This window comes from Melanerpes formicivorus, unplaced genomic scaffold (assembly GCF_026170545.1).
Source record: "Melanerpes formicivorus ecotype bairdi unplaced genomic scaffold, bMelFor1.0.p_v2 SCAF_16, whole genome shotgun sequence".
In the NCBI taxonomy this organism is placed as follows: Eukaryota; Metazoa; Chordata; class Aves; order Piciformes; family Picidae; genus Melanerpes; species Melanerpes formicivorus.
The window spans coordinates 1,493,541-1,516,992 of NW_027142368.1; the positions used below are offsets into that span (position 1 = coordinate 1,493,541).

Here is a 23,452-nt window from a genome sequence, read left to right on the forward strand (position 1 = left end):
CCAAGCTTGGCATTTCTTATCCTGAGCTAGAGGCAGACAGTGATGACTTTGAAATGTTGGAAGACATTAGATCTTTATGTTCTTATATTTGCCATTCCCACCTGATAGTGCACAGCTTAAAGATTCCCACAGTCTCCACCCAGCATTAGCTCAAACAGTTGAAGGCCACAACATTGTTGGCTTGATTGGCCAGAACATTGAAGAGCAGTCTCTAAAATCTCAAGTTATGAGATCAATATCCTGCGCTGCAAATTAATGTGTGTCTTATGCTCCACAGTATCTACAGCTGGTACCTCACATGCTACCACCAGAATTGCTACAATCATAAGCTCTTCCCCCAGCACGCCTCTCACGACAGAAGCAAGCAGAACAACCCCCTGCTTTTGTCATGTCTTTGACAACCTATTTTCTCCTGGTAAGTGCCTCAGCTTATGGTTGTACAGATGCCCACCAGCAATCCAAGCCCTCAATACTCCATTCACTTCAAGATGACCCCTCAAAACCATCCAAAAGTAGAATAGACTAGCATAGAATGAACCAGATTGGAAAAGACCTCAGAGATCATGGAGTCCAACCTATCACCCAGCACCATCTGATCAACTAAACCATGGCACCAAGTGCCTCATCCAGGCTCTTCCTAAACACCTCCAGTGAGGATGACTCCACCACCTCCCTGGGCAGCACATTACAATGACCAATCTCTCTATGAAGAATTTCTTCCTAACATGCAGCCTAAATCTTCCCTGGTGCAGCTTGAGACTGTGTCCTCTTGCTGGTTGCCTGGGAGAAGAGACCAACCCCCATCTGGCTACAACCTCCCTTCAGGGAGTTGGAGAGAGAAAGAAGGTCTCCCCTGAGCCTCCTCTTCTCCAGGCTAAGCAACCCCAGCTCCCTCAGCCTCTCCTCACAGGGCTGTGCTCCAAACCCCTCCCCAGCTTTGTTGCCCTTCTTATCTACTTTATATTTTCCCAGTGTTTTCTTGGTTATTTTATTTTTTCCCCCTAATGTGGCACTTTGAGGCCTTTAAGGAAAAAACACAGAGTTGAGTCCTCCAAAAGAACCAGAAAGGTCCAGGGATGGACTGAGAAATTGTAATGTTGTTATTCAATGCCATAGTTGTGCTATCTCTTTATAAGTTGGCAGCAAGGCCAACTCACTCTCTTTTCTCTCTCATTTTGGCTCTCTTCAGGGAGTCTTTATCTGGGTAACAATGAGGGAGCATGTCAGGCCTGCTTGTGGCCTCCAGAGGTGGTTTGATTCGGGATTAATTAACGAGGCAGGAATGATGAAAATAGAGTTAGCTTTATTTTCCCCAAAACCCCCACCCCAAAATCATGCACAGCACTGATTAAAGCATTTACAGGTTCTGTTTGGTCATGAGTTCTACCAGGATGCTTATGGGCAGCTTTAGTACAATTTAGAGGCTTCAGAAAATGGAAAAGGCTAAGCCACAAAATAGCTTCACCCTGCTTATAAAATTGGAGGCAAGCCAGGACCTTAGGGAAAGTATGAGAATGTTGGTTGTATTCACCAGGAGGGAGCAGGGATTTCGAGAGAGTCCCTAGGTCTCTCTTCAGTGACAGGCTCCAGAGCTGCAGGGTTTATAATCCAGTCTGTGGATAACGTGGCACAAATCCAAAGGGAAAGGGACCTGCCAGAATCAAAGTGTTTTTAGACGCGGCTGCCGCGGGGGGAAACTCCTGCAGCAGCTCTGTCTGAACAGTGCAAGGAAAGCTGCAGTTTCACGGCAGGCAGGGTCACTACAGCAGCAGGCAGGGAGCAGGACCCCAGAGCAGGCAGGTCCAGGAAGAAGCCAGGTCCCAGCGCTGGCTTCTCCAATTTCACCACGACTGCAGAGCGAGTCCGAGATGAGCCAAAATGCGAGCGGAAAATCAGAGCAAGCGGAGAATGAGTGAGTGGAAGATGAGAGCGAACCCCAACTGCTTCCTGGTTACTCTGTTTAAGGCATTCCTAGACAATGTGTCCAGGGCCAATGTATCCCAGGTGCAAAGCACGCTGCTAATCACAGTTCCCAATCCCATCGGACTTCCCCCATGGGACCTATGAGGGACCTCTGCCCCGGTGGGAAGAACAGGCGACCTTTACCTGGCCCCAGGGCAAGGGGAAGGCAATTTCCCACCTTGGAAGGCAATTTTGCACCTTTGTCCTTCCCCATTCAAACCTCCACTGATGGAGGTGAGGGAAGGGGGGTTTGGAGCACGCTGTAACAAGAGGCCTAACTAATTTTCTCCTGCGCAGTTATGGCCTGCTTGGGCCTAATGGAAGGGAGGCAGTGAGGGGGCAGGGGGTGGTGAAAAGGAGCAATGGGACTTGCAGTTAGTCTGGTTGGGGAAAAGTATTTGGGGTTTTTCAAGTATCCTGTATATGCACTAGATAGGATAGGGTAGGATAGGATAGGATAGGATAGGATAGGATAGGATAGGATAGGATAGGATAGGATAGGATAGGATAGGATAGGATAGGATAGGATAGGATAGGATAGGATAGGATTAACCAGGTTGGAAAAGACCTTTGAGGTCATCAAGTCCAACCTGTCACCCAACACCACAGAACAGAACAGAACAAAATAGAACAGAACAAAATAGAACAAAACCGAATAGAACAAAATAGAACAGAATAGAATAGAACAGAACAGAATAGAATTAACCAGGTTGGAAAAGAACTTTGAGATCATCAAGTCCAACCTATCAGCCAACACCATCTAATCAACTAAACCATGGCACCAAGCACCCCATCCAGTCTCTTCTTAAACACCTCCAGAGATGGTGACTCCACCACCTCCCTGGGCAGCCCTAAGGATTCACATGTTCTGTGTTTTCCTGTATATTTTTGAACATAATTCTGTATTTCTCTCCCAATTCAGCGAGAGGCTCTTTATTTTACTTCCTTTGGGGAGTAACATGATTTCTGTCCACTCTTTAAATGAAGACACCCAAGTACTTTCATCAGTCTTTTAATTCCTCCTTGTATTTTTGCTCTCCAGGGGACATGGTCTACAACAGGACAGACAAGGCTGGCTGCAACTTTTATGCACTCTGCAGCAAGGAATGTGAAATTGAGGCCTTCCAGGGTGCATGTTATTCCCCAACTTCTGCCACTCCAGCAACTTCAAGAGCTAGCACACAAGCCTCCTCATCCACAAGCCTGCCTTCTTCTGCCCCACCATCCACAACACCGCTCCCCACCAACTGTACTGACGTCACTCCTTCACGACAGGTGCTTCCCTTGTTATTCTTTGATACACCACCACCACAAACCCAGCCCTGTTCCTGACCTCTAACAGCCAACTCCAATCACCTTGTATGGGTCTGAGTAACAGAGTTGGTCGTATCACAAATGACCCCATAGTGCACAAGTCTTCTGCCTGGCATCACCTTCAACTCTCCTTTCCACACAGAAGAAAATTCTGTGGTTGCTTTCAGCTTGCCTTGAGGCCTACAAACACACAGTAAGAACTTCTCACTCTCTACAACTCCCTGAAAGGAGGTTGCAGTGAGGTGGGCATTGGTCTGTTCTCCCTATTATCAAGTGATAGAATGATTGGAAATGGCCTCAAGTTGAGCTAGGGGAGGTTTAAGTTGGGTATTAGGCAAAATATCTTTACTGAAAAGGTGGACAGGCATTGGAACAGGCTGGAGGTGTTCAAAAGCCATGTATACATGGCACTTTGGGATGTGGTTCAGTGGGTATGGTGGTGTTAGCTTGATGGTTGGACTCAATGATCACATAATCACAGAATTAACCAGGTTGGCAAAAGCCTTTGAGATCATCGAGTCCAACCTATCACCCAACACCATCTAATCAACTAAACCATGGCACCAAGTGTCTCATCCAGCCTTATTTTAAACAATTCCAGGGACAGTGAGTCCACCACTTCCCTGGACAGCACATTCCAATGGCAAACCACTCTTTCTGTGAATAATTTCTTCCTCACATCCTAAACCTCCCCTGGCACAGCTTGAGACTGTGTCTTCTCATTCTGTCACTGCTTGCTTGGGAGAAGAGACCAACCCCCACCTGGCTACAACCACCTTTCAGGTAGCCATAGAGCGCAGTAAAGTCTCCCCTGAGCCTCCTCTTCTCCAGATCTTAGAGGTCTATTATTCTATGATTCTAAGAACACTCCAGTCTGAACTTCCTACTCATTTTGAGTCTATCTCAACTTGAAAGAGAGCCACCAGGATGAGAAAGTGTTTACAAATAAATCCTTTTAATGTACTTGCAGCTTGGAGAGACCTGGATAAGTAAATGCCAGCAGTGTGTCTGTGACCCCAGCACTGCCACCACAAAATGCCAGCCACTGCCATGCCAAACCAACCAGAATCAAACGTGTGACCCAGGATTTATTTCCGTGCCTGTGCTCTCAGAAACAGAGCCATGCTGTTCTACCTACGAATGCCGTAAGTATTCACAAAGCATCTAGAGATCACAGAATCACCAAGGCTGGAAGAGACCTCAAAGATCATCACCTGTCACCACAGACCTCATGCCTAAACCATGGCACCAAGTGCCACGTCTAATCCCCTCTTGAACACCTCCAGGGATGGAATACCAGGCTGCACTTCCCCTTCCGCAAATGCAAGTCTCATGTACCACACCAGCAGCAAAACCTTCCTGAAATTGTTTAGGCTCACTGAAAATTCATCTTTGGGGGGGGGGGGGGGGGGGGGGTGCTAAAAAGGCATTGGAAGCTAATGCAAAACCACAGTATTATTTTCAATGAAGAGAGAATTGGAATGGATGGAAGAGGAAAGTGATACTTAGAACCTTCAAGTGGTCCATGCAGCTCAACTATCAGTATCTGGAGGCATAAAGATTATTAAAGCATGTTCTTCAATGTTATTAATGTGCCATTGAAGCATGTCAAGTTTAGCTAAATTGTAGTGTAGTGGCTGTAAGTGGCTCAGTTGGCAGCACATGAGACCCTTAATGGGAAGATTGTGAGTTCAAGGCTGCAGTGGGCAGTAGTGTCCTCCCTACTCTAGTCATGAAGTCGGTGGTGACAGGTTGGACTCGATGATCTTTGAGGTCTCTTCCAACCTTAGGAATACTGAATACAATTGAATCTGCAACAATAAATTAAGATGCACAGCCATAAGCCAGCAGAAAATGTAACAGCTAACCACAAAAGCAAGTAAAACAAAGGCAGCTGTGATCAGTACCTGCATTGTTGATGTCTGAAAAGCAATTATCTTCTACACTGTCACTGAGTGATGTGAAAATATAAAAATCCAAGTTATAGATGTTTGTTGACAGACAAAAATGTGTGTATATTTACTTATTTATTCATTTATACCCATGTATTCATACACAAGAATAAAAAGGTAGCCATAAAGCAGGCCTCAGTCAGAAAGGTCAAAACAAAGGAATGGCCAAGTTCTGTGACAGACATAAATGGGCTCTGCCATGTTGTCTGATTATTTCTGTGACCACAGCCTTTTATCCACCCAGAGGTCAACCTTCCATGGAAGACATCTGGGAGGTGCTGAGGGACATGGTTTAGTAGGGACCTTAATGGTTGGAATGGATGATCTGAAAGGTCTTTTCCAACCAAAACAATTCTGTGGCTCTGTGATCAGGTAGTGATAGGGCTAGGGGGAATGGAATGAAGCTGGAGGTGGGGAGATTCAGGCAGGAGGTGAGGAGGAAGTTCTTCACCGTGAGAGTGGTGAAGCCCTGGAATGGGTTGTCCAGGGAGGTGGTTGGGGCCCTGTCCCTGGAGGTGTTTAAGATCAGGCTGGCTGAGGCTCTGGCCAGGCTGATCTAGTGTGGCGTGTCCCTGCCCATGGCAGGGGGCTTGGAACTAGCTGATCCTTGTGGTCCCTTCCAACCCTGACTGATTCTATGATATGATACTATGATCAAGGATCAGCAACAAAGGCATCTTTGAAGGCTCCTGGGTTTCTAGGCTTCCCAGAGGAAACAACTCATTTAACTTGAAGTGAACCTGATATTGAAAGGGATTTTTCATGCCTAGCTCAAGTTTTTAACCGTTCCTCCTCCACTCTTCTAAGCTAATTTCAAAACAGAAGCTGGAGTGAAACTCCGGCTATAGTAAATAGGAGGCCTAAGCATGTAAGGGGTCTGAATTCAGGCTTTCCATAACCTCTGCATTGCTAACAAAACTTGGCAACATTCTGACTTCTCAGGCAGTCTCACAACTTCAGTTTACCCCAAAATCATCCTTTTCTTTGCTTTTCAGGACGAATGCCTGATACCTGCGTGATCAACGGCACAGTGTACCTGGTGAGGAGGTTATGCTTACAGTGCTGAAGGGAAATGGACACCTTCTCTACCAAAAGAATCCTTTGAACACATTCCTTTTCCCAGCACATGGGTTTTTATCTCTAGCCTTTGATTGGAAGTTGTGGGTTGTTTTTTTTCCTAATGTCAAAGGCAGAACTGTCACAGAAGAGCTCCTCCACACGTGGCATAAACCGAGAGTGCCCCATTTTTAGTGATGTACTTTCTTTCCCCTTCTGGCATTAATGAATTTTCCAAGTGAGATGATGACTAGCCCAAACTCCACCACTCTGAAATAAGCTCAGAGAATCCTCAGAAACAAAAACTAGGATTTTTGCTTCAACTGATAGCTAAATCTTTGGGGGGGGAAAAAGAAAAAGAAAGAAAAAAAGGAAAGAAAAAAATAAGAATGAAAGAATGGAGCACTGCAGCCTTTGGGGGATGCATTTCAGAAGGGCTAAAATCCATGTGTGCCTCTGCTTATATACATCTACTTACATCTCTCCCCAATTAATTCAGTCTCCATTTGTCAATCATTCTGTCTGGTCTCAGACCTTTTCCAACCTGGTCTGGTCTATTCTATGCTTTTCTATTTCTATTTCTATTTATTTCTATTATTTCTATTTCTATTTCTTTCTATTCCTATGCTATCCTACCCTACTCTACCCTATCCTACCCTACTCTATCCTCCCCTACTTTATCCTATCCTATCCTCCCCTACTCTACTCTATCCTACCCTACTCTACTCTATCCTACCCTACTCTACTCTATCCTACCCTATCCTACCCTACTCTGTCCTACCTTACTCTATCCTATCCTATCCTATCCTATCCTATCCTATCCTATCCTATCCTATCCTATCCTATCCTATCCTACCCTACTTTATCCTCCCCTCCCCTCCCCTCCCCTCCCCTATCCTATCCTATCCTATCCTATCCTATCCTACCCTACTCTATCCTATCCTACCCTACTCTATCCTACTCTATCCTACCCTATCCTATCCTACCCTACTCTATGCTATCCTACCCTACTCTATTCTACCCTACCCTATCCTACTCTACTCTATCCTCCCCTACTCTATCCTACCCTACCCTACCCTACTCTCTACCCTATCCTACCCTGCTCTATCCTACCCTACTCTATCCTACCCTACTCTATCCTACCCTACCCTATCCTACCCTACTTTATCCTCCCCTCCCCTCCCCTCCCCTCCCCTATCCTATCCTATCCTATCCTATCCTATCCTATCCTATCCTATCCTATCCTATCCTATCCTATCCTCCCCTATCCTATCTTATCCTATCCTCCCCTACCCTATCTTATCCTATCCTACCCTACCCTATCCTATCCTATCCTACCCTACTCTATCCTACCCTATCCAAACCAGGACAGCTTATTGGGTGCTTCCTGGACTGCCACAATTGTAAATGCAAACCCAAACAACTTTCTGCCCCAAGAGTGTTGAACAGCTCAGTCACTCTTGCACTTCAGCAGCGTCAACGCCCCTCAGCAACGCTTTGGGCTCTCTGCCTGTCCTAGACAGAAATTGTTGCCATTGGAGTTGATTTTTTTTTTTTTAAATTTTTCTTTCCTGGCCCTGTCTTCTAGGCTGGAATGTCAACAGAAACCAATGCATGTCAGAAATGCACCTGCAGTTCGGAGAAAGATACAGCCACTGGGGAAAACAAAGTGAAGTGTGAAGCCCTGCAGTGCCAAACGTCCTGCCAGGCGGTGAGTCGAGGCGCTGCGGGCTGCCCAGCCGGCCCCAGGACAGCAGGACTGCCATGCTTCCAGGCTGCTGCCTTCGAAGGAAAAACAAAAACAACAGAGAGCTGAGTCCTCTAGGAGGACCAGAAAGGTCCGGGAACGGGCCAGAAAATTGTGATGGTGTCATGCAATGCCAAAACTGAAGAGTCGTGGCTCAGTTGGTAGCGCATCAGACCCTTAATGGGAAGGTTGTGACTTCAAGCCTGCAGTGGGCAGTAGTGTCCTATCCTACTCTAGTCATGAGGTCTGTGGTGACAGGTTGGACTGGATGATCTTTGAGGTCTCTTCCAACCTTAGTGATACTGAATACTAATTGCTCTGGAAATAACAAGAGACAAAATTGAATCAAAGCTGCCTTAAGTCTGAGAGAAAGTGCTCTGCACAGCGACTTGAGACTGAATTCTGCTGTCTCCTCCTAAGCTGGCAGCGAGGCCAACTCACTCTCTTTTTCTCCCTCCTTTGGTCTCTCTCATGTGGGTAATAAGGGGGGGAGGGATAGGTCAGGTCTGTTTGTGCCCTTCAGAGGCCTAATTTTCTCCTGTGCAATTGCAGCCTCCTTGGGCCTAAGAGAAGGGAGGCAAGGTGGAGGGGGTGGGGGGAGAGCACTGGGGTTTGTGGTTTAGTCTGGTTGGGAGAAGGCCTTCCAGGATCTGAAGGGGGCTACAGGAAGGCTGGGGAGGGACTGCTCAGGATCTCAGGCAGTGATAGGACTAGGGGGAATGGAATGAAGCTGGAGGTGGGGAGATTGAGGCTGGATGTGAGGAGGAAGTTCTTCACCGTGAGAGTGGTGAAGCCCTGGAATGGGTTGTGCAGGGAGGTGGTTGGGGCCCCGTCCCTGGAGCTGTTTAAGCCCAGGCTGGCTGAGGCTGTGGCCAGCCTGATCTAGTGTGGGGTGTCCCTGCCCATGGCAGGGGGCTTGGAACTAGCTGATCCTTGTGGTCCCTTCCAACCCTGACTGATACTATGATTCCCTTTGGGGATTTTCATGCATCCTGTCTATGCACTAGGAGTTCAGACTTCATGTGTTCTGTATTTTCCTGTATAAATTGGAATGCAATTTCTGTATTTCTCTCTCCAATGCAATGAGAGGGCCTTCATTTCTGACCAGGAGCCAGCAGTGTGCCCAGGGGGGCAAGAAGGCCAATGGCATCCTGGCCTACACCAGAAATAGTATGGCTCTCTCCACCTCCCTGAAGGGAGGTTGTAGCCAGATGGGGGTTGGGCTCTTCTCCCAGGCACCCAGCACCAGAACAAGAGGACACAGTCTCAAGCTATGCCAGGGGAGGTTTAGGCTGGATGCTAGGAAGAAGTTCTTCCCAGAAAGAGTGATTGGAATGTGCTTCCCAGGGAGGTGGTAGAGTCACTGACCCTGGAGGTGTTCAGAAAAGGCTTGGATGTGGCACTTGGAGCCATGCTTTAGTTGTCAGGAGGTGTCAGGTATTAGGTGACAGGTTGGACTTGATGATCTCTGAGGTCTTTTCCAACCTGGTTGATTCTATGATTCTGTGATTTTACTTCTCTTGGGGATTAAAATTATTTCTGTCTGCTCTTTAAATGAACACACCAAGCCAACACCCCTTCTCTCTCCCCTCCTTGTGAGCAGGGCTATGAATACATGGTTGAGGATGGAGAGTGCTGCGGAGAGTGTGTTGAAGTAGCCTGCAGGATCAAACTGGAGAACAACACCATTCATGTGCTCAAGGTAAGCACCCTCCTGTCTGCAGGCCCATGAGCCAGCACAGCTCAGACAGATGTGACTCAGCTCCTCTCCCTTACTAGTAAAAATCAAGTTAACACTGAAATTACTCTGAAAACAACACCAGTTTTCTCTATTGAATACTTACTTGCAGGAGAGGCTGGAGTGCAGCCTGGAGGAGAAGGCCTTGGGGGTGTCAGCTGGTAACAAACTCCCCAGGAGCCATCAGTGGTTCCTGGCAGCCCAGCAGGCAGCTGTGTGTTGAGCTGCATCCAGAGCAGGGAGAGCAGCAGCACAGGGAGGGGATTCTGCCCCTCTGCTCTGCTCACACCCCACCTGCAGCACTGCCTCCAGTTCTGGGGCCCCCAGCACAAGAGGGACCTGGAGCCGCTGGAGAGGGTCCAGAGGAGGCCACAAAGATGATCAGAGAGCTGGAGAACCTCCCATGTGGGGAGAGACTGGGAGAATTGGGGCTGTTGAGCCTGTAGAAGAGAAGGCTCCAGGGAGACCTTAAAGCAGTATCTGAAGGGGGCTCCAGGAGCGCTGGGGAGGGACTTTAGACAAGGGCTTGAAGTGATAGGACAAGATTGAAGCTTGAGGAGGGCAGATTTAGACTGGAGATTAGGAAGAAATTCTTGACAGTGTGGGTGGGGAGACTCTGGCACAGGCTGCCCAGGGAGGCTGTGGCTGCCTCCTCCCCAGCGGTGTTCAAGGCCAGGCTGAATGAGGCCTTGAGCAAGCTGGGCTGGTGGGAGGTGTCCCTGCCCATGGCAGGGGGTTGGAACTGGATGATCTTTAAGCCCCTTCTCAACTTAAACCATTCTCTGTGACTCTGTGAAAACAAAACTCTAATCTGTGTAGTTAAGCAGGCAATGGTCTCTAACTTGTACCCTGAGTGTCCACATCCTGGATTTAAGTTTTGGCTTAGATCCAGTTTGCAAAATTTTGCTTTTATTACTTGAAAGAAGCTCAGAAGCCTCTGAGCCTCTTTGAGATGTGAGAGCATAATTAGTCCAGCCATTTTTGAAGCAATCATGCTGCTATTGTTTGATTGCACTGGGGAAAAAAAAAAAATCAAAGCCAAACCCACACTAAACCCCAAAACCCAATAACTGAATGGTTTGGTTTTTGCTTCCTAACTCTCAGGTGGATGAGATCCTGCAGCTGGATAACTGCAGCCATTACAAATGTGAACAGATTGAAGATCAGTTTGTTCCAGTCCAAGCCAAACGAGCCTGCCCTGCCTACGAGCCAGGAGAGTGTGATCCTGTATGTTCCCATCAAATACAACTGAAAAGAACAAGGGGTGGGGGGTGGGGGGGTGGGGGGCAAGGAGGAATGAGCTGTCCCAGCACCCTACCAAGCTGAGCCTTCAAACTGACCAATGTCAGGGACTCCATTGCTTCGCCCAGGGAGGTGGTGGAGTCACCATCCCTGGAGGTGTTCAAGAAGGGATTGGACGTGGCACTTGGTGCCATGGTCTAGTCATGTGGTCTGTGGTGACAGGTTGGACTTGATCTTTGAGGTCTCTTCCAACCTTGGTGATTCTGTGATTCCCTTAGGAGATGATTCCAATGTCCAACTGTTCTCATGGGGGGATATTTTCTTCTGGAGTCCAATGGGCATGGCCCCAGCAGTGACTTGTCCCCATCACCCACCCCTTTTCTTTTCAATGGGACTCCTTGTAAAAAGGGCATCTCCATTCTCCTGGGAGCCACCCTTTTTGTCCTGGTCCATGGCAGTAAGGCTTGCCCTAAGCCTTCCATCCTGAAGGCTGCACAAACCAAGCTTTCTCTCATCCTGTCCTCAAGTGGCAGGAGCCCTCTGCCCAGGATCACTAATGCTGATTACCCCTATGATTGTCACCTGTGCACTAATGCAAATCCTCCTCTTTACTTCTGCACAGGACGAAACAGAGACAACTCCTGATGGCTGCTGCAGTGTATGCAAACGTAAGTACTGCTGTGTTCACTTCCTCTCCTTGAAGAGCACTGCACTCAACTTGTCTTTGAGTGGATGGAAGGATTCCTCTCTCCCCCAGTTTTCACTTACCCTGTTTATTGAGACCCTGTGCTTCACTATTGATTCAATAGGCTCGAGGTGAGGAGAAAATTCTTCACAGAGAGTTGTTAGCTGTTGGAATGGGAGGTGGTGGAGTCACCATCCCTGGGGAGGTGTTCAAGAGGGGATTGGACGTGGCACTTGGTGCCATGGTTTAGTAGTCATGAGGTGTTGGGCGACAGGTTGGACTTGATGATCTTTGAGGTCCTTCCCAACCTTATTGATTCTATGATTCTATGAAAAGGAAAAAGCAAATTTGTTCTCCTGATTTCCTGATACTGAATACCACAACTCAGGCCTCAGCATTACCTTGACCTTGATGATCTTCAGGGTCTTTTTCAACCAAAGCAATTCCATGCTGCTGCACAGCTGAGATCAAATAACCTGAGAACTCCTGCATTGCACAGGACACCCACCCACCCCCAACACACTGTAGATTCTCAATAATCCAACATCAAGCTCTTGGAAATTGTTTCAGCATTCATTCAGTTCTCAAGCAGACATCTAAAGTATTTTTTTTCCCTTCTCTTTCTATGAAGCTCCAAAATGCAGACCACAGAGCAAGGAAACAGTGCTCCGCCAGGGTGACTGTGAATCTGTTGAACCTGTTGAGCTGTCCTATTGCGAAGGAACTTGTCTTAGCTCCTCAATGTGAGTCCCAAACCCTTAATTTATCATCTCTATGGTTTCATTTATGCTGGTCCCTCAAACAGGCAACCAGCAGCAGAACAAGAGGACACAGTCTCAAGCTGCACCAGGGAAGGTTTAGGCTGCATGTTAGGAAGAAGTTCTTCCCAGCAAGAGAGATTGGCCATTGGAATGTGCTGCCCAAGGAGGTGGTGGAGTCACCATCACTGGAGGTGTTTAGGAAGAGATGGGGTGCTTGGTGCCATGGTTTAGTTGATTAGATGGTGTTGGGTGATAGGTTGGACTCGATGATCTCTGAAGTCTCTTCCAACTTGGTCTATTCTGTTCTGTTCTGCTCTGTTCTATTCTATTCTGTTCTGTTCTATTCTAGTCTATTCTGTTCTGTTCTGTTCTGTTCTATTTGTTCTATTGTTCCAGGGAGGTCATTCTGCCCCTGTACACTGCACTGGTTAGGCCACACCTCGAGTACTGTGTCCAGCTCTGGGCCCCTCAGTTTAGGAAGGAGGTTGAATTGCTGGAAGGTGTCCAGAGAAGGGCAACAAAGTTGGTGAGGGGCTTGGAACACAAGCCCTATGAGGAGAGGCTGAGGGAGCTGGGGTTGTTTAGCCTGGAGAAGAGGAGGCTCAGGGGAGACCTCATTGCTCTTTACAACTACCTTAAGGGTGGTTGTGGACAGGAAGGGGTTGGTCTCTTCTCCCAGGCAGGCAGCACCAGAACAAGAGGACACAGTCTCAAGCTGTGCCAGGGGAGGTTTAGGCTGGAGGTGAGGAGAAAGTTCTTCAGCAAGAGAGTCATTAGTCATTGGAATGTGCTGCCCAGGGAGGTGGTGGAGTCCCCATGCCTGGAGGCGTTCAAGAGGGGATTGGATGTGGCACTTGGTGCCATGAGGTCATGAGGTCTGTGGTGACAGGTTGGACTCGATGATCTTTGAGGTCTCTTCCAACCTTAGTGATACTGTGAGACTGTGATACTGTAATGAGAAGGTGCATTGTCTCCTGGTGGATTGCAGGTACTCTCTTGAAGCAAACCAGATGGAGCACAAGTGTACCTGCTGCCGTGAATCCAAAACCCAGACAAGAGAGGTGACCCTGACGTGCCAAGACGGAACCACAACGAGCTATACATACGTCTACGTGGAAGAGTGCCAGTGCATGGACAGCTGCTACCCAGAAAGCTCTGAACAGGAGGAGTCCCAGATATACACCAAAAAAGCCTAGAGGAGAGAGTTCCATGAAGGAGAGTGTCCTAGGCAGAAGAGCAATGCAATGAGAGACCAGAGAGTCGGGTGAAGCTGGAATCATGTTTCCATGTCTCCCCCCGCCAGGACAACTCTCTTTAACAGAACTTACCTCAGTTCCTGTTAAAACCTTTCCTCACTTCTGACTTGTAAAAAAAAAAAACCCAACAAAACCCCCCAAAATAAACCCAAAACTATAAAAATAAAAGTCAAATCAATGAAATCTTGGTCTGTGGGTTGGTTTTCCTTAAGTGATGGCAAGTATTGCCCCTTCTGCTTTGTCCTGATAAGACCACACCTGGAATACTGTGTCCAGTTTTTGGCTCTCCAGTGCAAGAGACACAGAAATGTGCTGGAGAGAGTCCAGTGGAAGCTACAGTGATGATTAAGAGACTTGAATGTCTCTCCTATGAAGAAAGACTGGGAGAGGCAGAAAGGGACCTGGGGGTACTGGTCGATAGTAGGCTGAACATGAGCCTGCAGTGTGCCCAGGTGGCCAAGAAGGCCAATGGCATCCTGGCCTGCATCAGAAATAGTGTGGCCAGCAGGAGCAGGGAGTTATTGTGTCCCTTTACTCAGCACTGGTTAGGCTGCACCTGAAGTCCTATGTCCAGTTCTGGGCCCCTCAGTTTAAGAAGGACATTGAGAGACTTGAAGGTGTCCAGAGAAGGGCAACAAAGCTGGGGAAGGGTCTGGAGCACAGCCTGTGAGGAGAGGCTGAGGGAGCTGGGGTTGCTTAGCCTGGAGAAGAGGAGGCTCAGGGGAGACCTTCTTGCTCTCTCCCACTCCCTGAAGGGAAGTTGTAGCCAGGTGGAGGTTGGTGTCTTCTCCCAGGCACCCAGCCAGAATAAGAGGACACAGTCTCAAGCTGTGCCAGGGGAGGTTTAGGCTGGAGGTCAGGAGGAAGTTCTACACAGAGAGACAGATTGCCCATGGGAGTGTGCTGCCCAGGGAGGTGGTGGAGTCACCATCACTGGAGGTGTTTAGGAAGAGACTGGATAAGGCACTTGATGCCATGGTTTAGTTGATTAGATGGTGTTGGGTGAGAGGTTGGATTCGATGATCTCTGAGGTCTTTTCCAACCTGGTTAATTCTATTCTATTCTAGTGATTCTACCTTGACCTGGGGTTGTTTAGTCCTGATGAGGAATCCTATCAGTGTCTATAAATATCTGAAGGGTGAGTGTCAGGATGAAGTTGTGCCAGGCTCTTTTCAGTAGTGCCCTGTGATAGGACAAGGAACAATGGGGACAAGCTGGAACACAGGAGGTTCTACCTGAACATGAGGACAAATTTCTTTACTGTGAGGGTGCTGGAGTCCTGGAGCAGGTTTCCCAAGGAGGTAATGGAGTCATCTCCTCTGGAGAGATTCAAAACCTGCCTTGATGTGCTCCCGTGCAGCCTGCCCTAAGCAATTCTGCTTTGGCAAGGGGGTTGGACTCAATCATCTCTGGAGGCCCCTTCCAACCTCTAACATTCTGTGATGGAATGAACCACAGAATGCTTTAGGTTGGAATGGACCTTTAGAGGTCACCTAGTCCAACCCCAATATGTTTCTATTCAATCATAAAATGGAGAGTTTGGGGGGAAAGAGGTGCAAGGGGTCTCAAAACCAAACCCAGGAAACATCATAGCTATATTGCACTTAACTGTTGTGCCTAGAGAAAGCTTTATTGCACACCACTTTTATGGCTGTAAGGGTCCTAGCAGAAAGCACAGTGAGAGACAAGACTGTGGTGCTCTTCATTTTGTTTCTTATTGGATCAATAAAACTTCACAGTCACTTTTTCAGTTTTGGTGGCAGTTCAATATCCATCTTCATGATCTACATGATGGAGAGTCCAGCAGCACCAGGGAAGTTTTCTACCTCAGATGGGTTATGCTCTGAAGCAGCCTTTGGAGATGAAGACAATCTCAAACCCCTTTTCCTGGATGAGGTTAGTATCATAGTATCAGTCAGGGTTGGAAGGGACCACAAAGATCATCTAGTTCCAACCCTCCTGCCATGGGCAGGGACACCCCACACTAGATCAGCCTGGCCAGAGCCTCAGCCAGCCTGGGCTTAAACACCTCCAGGGATGGGGCCTCAGCCACCTCCCTGGACAACCCATTCCAGGGCTTCACCACTCTCATGGAGAAGAACTTCCTCCTCCCCTCCAGCCTGAATCTCCCCACCTCCAGCTTCATTCCATTCCCCCTAGTCCTATCACTACCTGAGATCCTGAGAAGTCCTTCCCAGGTCTCAAAATTCTGCTCACTAGCCTGAAGGGTTCAGAGATGAAAACCTCTGCCCTTTGCCCTCTGAATTCTAGTAGCCAGGGTGCTGGGCTAACAGGCAGGCTGTGACTGGTTTTCCCTGTATGCTGAGGGCTCATCCCTGGAGACATTCAAGGTCACACTCAGTGTGTCCCTAGGCAGCCTGATCTAGCTGGAGGTGTCCCTGCTGGCTGCAGGAGGGCTGGACAAGACGCCCTTTGCAGCTCCCTTCCAACTCAGTGTGATCTGTGAATCTGTAGTGGAGAAGTCCAAAAGAAGACTTGGACAAAACTGGAATCCAGGAGGTTCCACTACAACATGAGGGAAAACTTCCTTAATGTTAGGGTGCCAGAACCTTGGAGCAGATTGCCCAGGGAGGTTGTGGAGTCTCCTTCTCTGGAGACTTTCAAGACCCATCTGGATGTGTTCCTGTGGGATCCTGCTTTGGGCAGAGGGGGTTGGACACAAAGATCTCGAGAAGTCCCTTCCAACCTCTACCATTCTATGATTCTGTGAAAAGTATGAAAAGAAAAAAGGGAAGGGAAAACTTTATTCCTCCTTTCCTGTCCTGAGCTGCAGAAACCAGGACTTGCTTCTCCAAGCTGAAGAAACAAATCCTTCCATCAATGAAGGATTTGATTAGTTGAAGAATACTTGAGGTGAAGTCAATGAACTTGAAGTCAGCAACTTCTCCTGCCCATAATTCTCACAAGATTCACAACTGTGTTTTTTAACTGTGCATTGGTTTCCAGGGCTATCTAGAAGGTTGTGAATGGATTTACACCAGGGAGCAAATTGCTGCCTTTGCCTACCATAGCTGACACCAGGATTACCTGAACTGTTTGGAGCTTATCAGTAGCTGTCACAACACAAAGCCTGAAATGTGCCCTGAAGGCCTGGCTGAAAAATAAAGGAGGAAGTGTTTGATCAAATGATTGCACCTTTTCTACAGCATTATTGAGACATGAAATTCAATTCCTGAATGAAAGCACTGGACCTCTATTTCCTGGCCTCCACAGCCACAACCTGATATTGGGATTAACCTGCAGGGGGAAGTGGGCACCTCTGCAAGCTTTGCATTTCACTGCTGGCCTCCATCCATCTCTTAGGTTTGCCTGTCCCACAGCCAGGGTGCAGGCTCCAGGCAGGGTCACCAGCTATGACAGTGGAGCAGACAGCTGGATCACTCCCTCCCCCTGCTCTGCCCCAGTATTATCCCACTGGTCAATGGTAGGCTGAACATGAGCCTGCAGTGTGCCCAGGCAGCCAAGAGGGCCAATGGCATCCTGGCCTGCATCAGGAACTGTGTGGCCAGCAGGAGCAGAGAGGTCATTCTGCCCCTGTACACTGCACTGGTTAGGCCACACCTCGAGTACTGTGTCCAGGTCTGGGCCCCTCAGTTTAGGAAGGAGGTTGAGATGCTGGAATGAGTCCAGAGAAGGGCAACAAAGTTGGTGAGGGCTTTGGAACACAAGCCCTATGACGAGAGGCTGAGGTTGATGAGCCTGGAGAAGAGGAGACTCAGGGGTGACCTTATTGCTCTCTACAACTACCTGAAGGGAGGTTGTAGACAGGCAGAGGTTGGTCTCTTCTCCCAGGCAGCCAGTACCAGAACAAGAGGACACAGTCTCAGGCTGTGCCAGGGGAGGTTTAGGTTGGATGTTAGGAAGAAGTTCTACACAGAGAGAGTGATTGCCCATTGGAATGTGCTGCCTGGGGAGGTGGTGGAGTCACTGTAATGGGTTGGGGCAGCCCCCCTCCCCACCACGTGCAGAAATAACGACTCAGACAAACGGATTGCAAAAGTGATGAAAAGTTTAAATAGAACAGTGAGTGCGTGCAGAAAACTAGAAATACAGTGACAAGAGAGAGACCCCAAAACAGACCCAGAGAGATCCCATCCCCACCTGGGGGTACACCCAAACCCCCAGGGCTCCTCCTTCCCCCCCCCCCCCACTGCTAGGCTAGTCTCAGCTGGCCAGATCTGAGACTGCCCATCCCCCTGTGGCCTTGGGCCTAGCCAGGCCCATGGCCAGGAGATCTCTACCCCAGTTACCAGGTGGCGAGGAGGAAGGAAAGAGGAAGTGCCAGACCCCGCCGCGAAACTTATAGTGGTGCAAGGCATCATGGTAGGAAATAACCTAATTTCCTGTGTCCACCCACTGGGCTGGACTTCTGGACACAGGAAGCACCCCTGCAGCAGAGGACACCCAGCCCAAACTACGACAGTCACCATCACTGGAGGTGTTCAGGAGGAGACTTGATGAGGTGCTTGGTGCCATGGGTTAGTTGATTAGGGGGGTAGGATTGGTTGATAGGTTGGATGCAATGTTCTTGAAGGTCTCTTCCAACCTGGTTTATTCTATGTATTCTATGTCATTGGGAACCCAGGCTGAAGCCAGGCCAGACATGCACCACCAGCTTTACAATTTCACACCTGCATGCTTAGATCCTTGACATCAGGTACCACCTTGAGGAGATGCCTCCAGTTCTGAACCCCTGGGCAGAGCAGTTTGACAGCTTCAGCACAGCCCTCCAGCTTTCTGGATGCCAGGGGGTTTATAGCACCAGGAGAACAGAGAGAGCCTCTGATGTGATCTAGAACTGCACAGTGGTGAAAAGGTGGAACCTAGAGCTGTACCACAGTGAAAAGCTGTCAACATTTAGCCTGTATCCAAGGGCTGGACTCCAGCAGTTGCTCTATCACTTAGTGACCCCTCCCCAGCAGAGAAGGGGTCAGGGAAAGGGGACCATGGGTTAAAATGAAAATGGATTTTATGGAACAGCCTAACCAATGCCAAAACAAAGTGCACAGAGCTACACTCGGCTCAGTGACTGTACAGTGGTCACAGGAAATGGAAAAGCAGTCCTCAGGAGGAGAAGGAAGAGGAGCAGTCTCAGGAGGAGCTCAGGCAAGAGCAAAAAACCCCAGCAAACATCCTCTTTTATACTGAGCCCGAGTTTTATGGGCTAGGATCACCTGCAGCCAACTCAGGTCAACTGCCCTGGCTGAGTCCAAACTGCTAATGGCCTGGTATTCTGTCCCAGCCAAGCCAGGACAAAAACCAGGGTCTAGAACTGTACAGGAGTGAAGGGGGGGGGTAAAGAGATCTAGAACAGTGCCACCATGAAGGAAGGAAAGGTATCTCGAACAGTCCTGCAGTGTGGAGGAGAAAAAAGGATCCAGAACAGTACCACAGTGAAGGAAAAATGGGATCTAGAACAGTACTGGGGGGGGGGGGGGGGAGGGGGGGAGGATCTAGCACAATACCACAGTGAAACCCTGGGATCTAGAATGTTAGCACAGTGAAAACCAAGGAGCGATCTCAAAGAGTACCACAGTGAAGGTCCAAAAAAAGGGATCTAGATCTAGTGTAACCCAAGGATACAGAAGGGTACCCTCTGTGTCAGACTAGCACTGCTGGCTTGGGGAGGCCTTTCCAAGTGAGAGGCACTCAGGCACAGCAGCTGTGTTCATCCTGCTGTGGCACTACAGAGCTACCCACCCCAGCTACACAAACTGCTGCCAGCAGGTCAGGGTGCAGAGCACCAAAGCCCTGTGACACACAACGCAGAGCCAACAGCTGAAACCACAACTGAAGCTGCCTTTGAGCTCAGATTGAAGCCAGTGAAATCCATGTGCTCCTCCCCTTTTCCCCCGAGTCCCTCTCCTCTACTTCATGGCACTGTCACCAGTGAACAGCTTCCCAATGGATTCTGCAGGGTTTCCTCAACCCCTTGGAGCGCTGCCCGAACATCTCAGCAGCACATCCCAGTTCAAGCCCTCAGCTGCCCTCTAATGGTCATTATTTGCTTCCCAAAAGGATACTCAGCCGGGAGCTGTTCCCTAAATTCCATTGGAAACCTTGCAGAGCACTTGCATCCATCGGAGAGGCCTTACATGGGCATGTAACATCAGCTTGCTCATTTTAAACTCCCCCAACTACGGATAGTGGAGGGACCTTCTCAAAGCTGAACACCACAGGCAGAGCTGGGGCAGATCAGCCTGGACAAGAGAAAGCTCCAGGGAGACCTTAGAGCAGCCTTCTAGTGCCTGAAGAGTCGACAGGAAAGATGGGGAAAGACTTTTGGCAAGGGCTGGGAGTGACTGGACGAGAGGCAATGGCTTTGATCTGGGAGAGGGGAGACTGAGAGTGGAGATGAGGGTGAAATTTGTGACAGTCAGGCTGGAGAGACACTGGAACACTCAGGGACATCATGGATGCCCCTCCCTGGAGGCATTCAAGGCCAGTTTGGATGAGCCCTTGAGCAACCTGGGGTGGTGGGAGATGTCCCTGCCCATGGCAGGGCTGTTGGAACTGGATGAGCTTTAGGGTCCCTTCCAACTCAAACCATATCACTTACCTGGCAGTGAGTGATATCAGAACACTGCTGCTGCTACCTTTAACTTTCATACCTGTGGCAGTTTAGGCTGGGTGCCTCCTGCTGCTGCCACACAAGATACACGTCTGGTGCCCTGGGTGTCCAGCCCAGTGGGTGGACACAGGAAGCTGTGTATTCCATACCCATAATGTCCTGCTCCCTATAAACCCATCAGCAAGGTCTCATTTCCTCTTTCTTCCCTCACTGCTCCCATGGGAGATGCTCCCTATCTGGTAATGGAAGGGGAGTTATCTCAAGGCCTCTTGGGCCTGGCTAGGTCTAACGCCAAGAGAAGAAGGGGGAAGGGCAATCTCAGATCTGGCCAGCTGAGATAGCTAACAGTGGAGGGGGCTGGGGGGAAGAAAGAGCCCTGGGGGTTTTAGGTATACCTTCATGTAGGGAGAAGGGAAATGCTGGGATGCTTCTGGGTGTGCTATAAGGGACTCTGTAAGCTTTGGGATCTCTTTTGCCACTGTGCCTGTAGCTCTCTGTAAAACACTCACTGCTTTTCCATTTAAATTTTCCATCACTTCTGCAATCCATTGGTGTGAGTCTCTTTTTTTCCTGCCCTGGTGGGAGGCTGTGGTGAAGAGGTTATTAAATTTATGAAATATGAAATATGAAAATATTATTTTTATTAATTATCAAACTATTAATAACCGACGAATCACCAACTTATATACATGTTCTAGTGCACGTTCGTGAAATAGATTCCACAAGTGGCTCAGTGTTATGATTATAACTTAATTGAACTAGTTACAGACTATCTCTATATTTATATAATGAAGGGTGCGGTTCTGCCGCTTGGCCACTAGATGGCGACTCGGCGGGATGCGGGCGGCCCCTGGCTATACACAGCAATATTACAATCTTTCTATGCGTCAGCGCTTACTCTGCTAGACGCGGATACTTTGAACTGAGTGCTAATGGGTGGAAAGCACGTGGAAGATATTCGATTCCCTCCAGACAACAGGGATCGGTCCTGGTCGAGGTTGGCTCGCTCGGCAGGGCGGGACGATGGTGGCCGGTAGGTGGGCTCGGATGACACGGCAGCAGGCAAAGCTACGGATGTTGGCCCAACCACGGCGATTCTCGGGGCTGATGCAAACAGCCTTGGGGGTAGAATGCAGCTGCGTTAGGCGGCGGATTCTCGTTTACTGAGCTTAAAGGAGCAGTGGGACTCTCCGAGTGGTCCCAGGTTTGGTGCAGTATAGGCACAAACAATGCCTTAGTCTTTTCTGAGATTCACAGGGCTCAGAGCGGCACACATGGCGGCTCCTCTCCCGCTACAGCAGGGCTAGGCGTATGTGGACTCGGTATCGATCAAGTCCCTTCTCCCCAGCAACTGGGCAGATCTTACCCTCGGGGGTCAGTCCAGTCCTCTGGTGGCACGGTGGGCTCTCCCGGTCAGTACAACTGGCTGTAGTGATGCTGGGCTCTTCAGCGTTGCTAAGGTCCTCCCTCTGGGCTTCTTCACCATGCAGAGGCTTCCAGTACGCGTGCATGTATAACAGAAGCTAACAACAATAAGCTCAATGGCAAAGGCTGCAGCTCGAGAGTTACTCTCTCGAGCAAGCACAGAGACAAAGTGAATGAGGGGGCAACTTGTTTACCAACTGGGGTGATACTTATAGATTCCTCGAGGCTGGGCTTGACCAATGGGCACTCTCATAAACAACTGGCTTCAGCCTATAGAAAGCGTGAAGCTAGAATTATGCCCATACTTGGTGTCAGCACAAGCACTGCATGCGCTGGGTGCGTGCTGGCCTGGCTAATGCCTTGGCTTTTGTCTTCCTCCTGGAGGAGGGGGAACTTGTCCACATGCTGGGACAAGATTCAGTATCTGGGCATAATGTGCCTTCACCACAGAGGCAAGGGAGGATCTGCCTCAACCTGGGACAGTACCTCCTATTTGAACACTTCCATTTGCTGAGCCTCAAGCTCACGTTGCCAACAGGAGAAGTCACTGATATGACTTCCCAGGCTCCCCAAATACTGGGCCAGTAGCTAACAGAAGGATGCAAAGTTTGCTGACTTCATCCTGAACACAGAAGATGTGTGAAAAGGTTTTGCCCAAAATATGGGGATCACATCATACAGAGCCTTGATTTTGGAGATGTGGACCTTTATTCAGGAGTTGGCTGCAAACTAAACACCTCCTTCCTACAGAGTGTCCATTAAAACCTGGTCTGTTGACCTGCTGTAAATCACTAATGACACATCACTTGTTTCTCTTACAAAAATCATCTACAAACTAGCTTGGAATCAAAACACTAAGACAATGCAGACCTTGAATCCATGTCTCCTTATTTCTCTTTCAAAACCCTATGCCCTTTCCTCTAGAGGAGTGGAAGTGTCTTAATTGGGTTTTGCAGCAGAAAAGGATTGAGAACTCCTTTAGCATAAGCTTCCTTCACCCCTACCCCTCTCCCCCACTCCTCCCCCCCAGGCCAGCTCACACAAAGTGCTTTTATTTCAAACATCCAAGCAACAGCCAGAGAAACAGAACTGCTGTGCCTTAACATCCAGCATCATGCACCTTTGTCCACACAGAGCTGGTCACACACAGTCCTCATGATCCTGCTGTTTGCTGGCAGCTGACTGCACCACTACACTGAAGTCATTAAACTCCCTTGATTTTCCCAGCTGCTTTCAGTGTTGGTTTTGTTCCCCCCACTGAGGACAGCAGTAACACACCACCTTCAACATAAAACCCTTCCCATCACACTCCTTGCTGGTTCTGCTTCCAGAGCCTCATACCTGCCACACAAGGGCACCTGGGAAGGTAGGGGTGCCACAGAGGATGCAGGTCTGCTGCATGGGCAGGAACTTGTCACCATTCCCCCCACTATCTGCACTTTTATAATGATTTAGAGTTTCATTTCAGAGGTATCACAGAACTGTTTCAGTTGGAAAAGGCCTCTAAGACCATTGAGTCCAACTTTCAAGCAGCATGCAGCATTTCAAATCACCCAGAACCACAGAATGCCAGGGGCTGGAAGGCACCTCGAAGGATCATCCAGTCCAAGCCCCCTGCCAGAGCAGGGTCACTTCTACCAGGTCACACAAGAACACATCCAGGCAGGTTTTGAATATCTCCAGAGGAGGAGAATCCACAACCCCCCTGGGCAGCCTGCTCCA

The 23,452-nt window shown here is 48.9% G+C and overlaps 1 protein-coding gene across 1 annotated transcript in view; it reads left to right on the forward strand.

The window, feature by feature from the left end:
• The window catches only part of LOC137446155 (mucin-5AC-like), a 66,925-nt gene extending 53,029 nt beyond the window's left edge, over positions 1–13,896 (forward strand). The window contains 10 exon segments of the mRNA XM_068148544.1: positions 278–415; positions 3,005–3,237; positions 4,247–4,421; positions 6,224–6,267; positions 7,873–7,995; positions 9,635–9,733; positions 10,874–10,996; positions 11,634–11,679; positions 12,328–12,439; positions 13,446–13,896. Of these exon segments, the coding sequence (XP_068004645.1) occupies positions 278–415; positions 3,005–3,237; positions 4,247–4,421; positions 6,224–6,267; positions 7,873–7,995; positions 9,635–9,733; positions 10,874–10,996; positions 11,634–11,679; positions 12,328–12,439; positions 13,446–13,653 (1,301 nt within the window). The 3' untranslated portion in view covers positions 13,654–13,896.
• Positions 13,897–23,452: the final 9,556 nt, after the last annotated feature.